The sequence below is a fragment of the Otolemur garnettii genome, unplaced genomic scaffold (assembly GCF_000181295.1).
Source record: "Otolemur garnettii isolate 467f Iridium unplaced genomic scaffold, OtoGar3 scaffold00058, whole genome shotgun sequence".
NCBI lineage: Eukaryota > Metazoa > Chordata > Mammalia > Primates > Galagidae > Otolemur > Otolemur garnettii.
The window spans coordinates 3,103,707-3,106,609 of NW_003852453.1; the positions used below are offsets into that span (position 1 = coordinate 3,103,707).

The 2,903-nt window shown below is 49.8% G+C and overlaps 1 protein-coding gene across 1 annotated transcript in view; it reads left to right on the plus strand.

Annotated features, from left to right (window-relative positions):
• Positions 1 to 6: 6 nt before the first annotated feature.
• PAPD5 (poly(A) RNA polymerase D5, non-canonical) overlaps positions 7 to 2,903 on the plus strand; it is a 75,198-nt gene continuing 72,301 nt past the window's right edge. The window contains exon 1 of the mRNA XM_003792534.2: positions 7 to 408. Within this exon, the coding sequence (XP_003792582.1) occupies positions 23 to 408 (386 nt within the window). The 5' untranslated portion in view covers positions 7 to 22. The remainder of the gene's footprint in view (positions 409 to 2,903) is intronic.

Consider the following 2,903-nt stretch of genomic DNA (forward strand, 5'->3'; position numbering starts at 1 on the left):
CCCGGCCCCGGCCCCGGCCGGCATGTACCGCTCCGGGGAGCGCCTGCTGGGTGGCCACGCGCTGCCCGCGGAGCAGCGGGACTTCCTGCCTCTGGAGACGACCAACAACAACAACAACCACCATCAGCCGGCGGCCTGGGCCCGTCGGGCGGCCGCGGGCTCCTCGGCGTCCTCCTCCCCTTCTGCGTCCTCGTCCCCGCACCCCTCGGCCACCGAGCCAGCCGACCCGGCCTCGGGCAGCAGTAACAAGAGGAAGCGCGACAACAAGGCCAGCACCTACGGACTCAACTACAGCCTGCTGCAGCCGAGCGGGGCGCGGGCCGCGGGGGGCGGCCGGGCCGACGGCAGCGGGGGCGTGTACAGCGGGACCCCCTGGAAGCGGAGGAACTACCACCAGGGAGTCGTGGGGTGAGTGCTGGCCCTGCGGCCTGCTGGCCAGGCCCGTGCAAACGCGCATCCGGGCACACCCCCACAGAGCGGGGTGGAGGGAGCCTGGGAGAAGCCACCCTGGGGCCTGCTTTTGCTGTTGCCTCGCAGAGGGCTGGTGGCCCTCCTCCCGGTCCCTCTTCCCTGACACCCCCCCCCCTCCGCTCCACCTTCCCCACCCCTCCTTAGCCGTGCACACCTTTCTCTCACTACACACACCCTCCTCTCCCCACCCCTTCCTTAGTCATCTTCATCTTCCTCCCCTGTCTCGAACTGTCCACACCTCCTCTGACCTCCCTTTATCCATTCATTCTGGCTTCCTATCCCCCTTAGTCAAACACACCTTCCCCTGACGTCCCCCCCACCAGCCCTCTGGCTTTTACACATTTGTCCCCATCATCACACACCCCACGAAGTGTGATGGTTGATTCCCTGAACCATATGGTTCATTCCCTGAAAACATTGATGTGTTCGAGTCTTCTGATGGTACAGGACCCGGAGGTGCTTTCCTTGCCAAGAATAGAAACATCCAGAACGCTCCTCCCCCTCCCCCAATCCCAGACAGGAATCCTGTCAGCCCTGTAAGGCACTGCTTGCTCTTGACCCGTTGGCCCATCTTTTTATTTTTATTTTAAAAAAATTTTCTGTGTTAGTGATGCTCTGTTTGGGGGAGAGAGAGAGGTAGGGTGACAGCTAAGTTTAGGCTGGTGGAGGTGGTGAGCTCTTCTTCCCAGGCCTTGATAGAACTTTCCAGGAGTTCATGGTCCAGGGCTCCAGCTTCTCACTGTTAAGTTACCATCCTGGCAGAGGCAGCCAGTGCTTTTCATTCTAGGGGGTAGGTTTATGCTAATGAGTGAATGTTTCACCACTAGTGACTTTGTGTTTAAAGTTCAGCTCTTACAAAATGGAATCTTACCTGACCCCTGGTGAATTACGTACATAAGCGGGGAATGTTTCCAGCTAGATTTCCCTCATGGAACAGCCCCATTCTGGAATAGGTTACTGAGTCTTTTTTACTTTTGTAAAATAAAGCTTTTGCCTCGTGTGTGTGTGTGTGTGTGTGTGTGTGTGTGTGTATTTAGCTCAATTATGGGCTTTCAAATTGCTTTTCTTTTTTCTTTTTTTTTTCATTGAGTGCAATGGTATGAAAGTGAAATCACCAATTAGTAATCCTGTGTGAACCTTTTCTTAGATATACCCATTCAGATCTCCCCTGCTTTGGCAAGGAGAGACAGTTCTGTGTACCTTTTTGAAGGTCTGGGTAAAATGAGTTGGTGGGTTCCATCTGCTTCTAGTGGGCTGGTGTCTGCTGTATGCTACTATTACAACTCCCACCTTTTATGGAAAATGCATTCAGGCATTTTTAGAACTGGTTGTGAGGTACATGTCAAAGCTGCCCTGGCTTTCCAAAGGGGAATCCATTAGGGTTGAGTCCTCTGTTGGTAAGCTTCAAGGGCGCTCTCCATGGTCATCACATTTTATCAGAGGCATGTGGTTCCATCCTGTTAGCATTTCCAAGTGTAAACCTGTGGTCTAGTGACAAGCAAATTGATGTTGAAGGCTTCTGATAGTTTCATTTCACAGGAGTAAGCTCCAGTTAAGTAATCACTGTCAACTAAAACCTTGAAGTTCCTTAACTGCACTTTACTGAAGCCTCTTTGCATGTGTTTAGAAAAGATATAAATTTAAAATACTGGCTGCCTCTTACTTTGATAAATTGGAAGTTGTTTTCTCTACATGATATTTAATGTAGAGGATATTGTGAAAAGGTTCACATTTGAACTTAATGTAGAAGCAAGATGTTCTTCCTGACTCACGTATCATATTGTCTTCAAAGGGATGAGGAGAGGGATTTTTATTTCCCAGAGGGATTACTGTTTAAAAAGTGATAGTAAACCTGTTTTAAAGCTGTTTATCACTTTATCAGATTTTCCACTTTTTTTTGCCTCCTTCTTTTGAGAGGTTGTCAGCAGTTAAAAATTCTGAGACCTAGCTCCATGCCCGTAGCACAGTGGTTATAGTACCAGCCACATATATATGTAGGGTAGCTGGTTCAAACCCGGCCCGGGCCTGCTAAACAACAATGACAACTGCAACAAAAAATAGCCGGGCATTGTGGCAGGCGCCTATAGTCCTAGCTACTTGGGAGGCTGAGGCAAAAGAATTGCTTAAGCCCAAGTGTTTGAGATTGCTGTGAGATATGACACCACGGCACTCTACCAAGGGCAACAGAGTTGAGACTGTCTCTCAAAGAAAAAAAAAATTCTGAGACAGGAAAAAAAAAATTCAAGGTCTTGAAAAATACATTAAACAGTTCCCAAGTGTTTTTGTTAAGAGGGCCTGGGTGCTTAAAAATTCTTTTTTTTTTTTTTTGAGACGGAGCCTCAAGCTATACCCCTGGGTAGAGTGCCATGGCCTTACAGCTCATAGCAACCTCCAACTCCTGGGCTCAAGCCAGTCTCCTGCCTCAGCCTCCC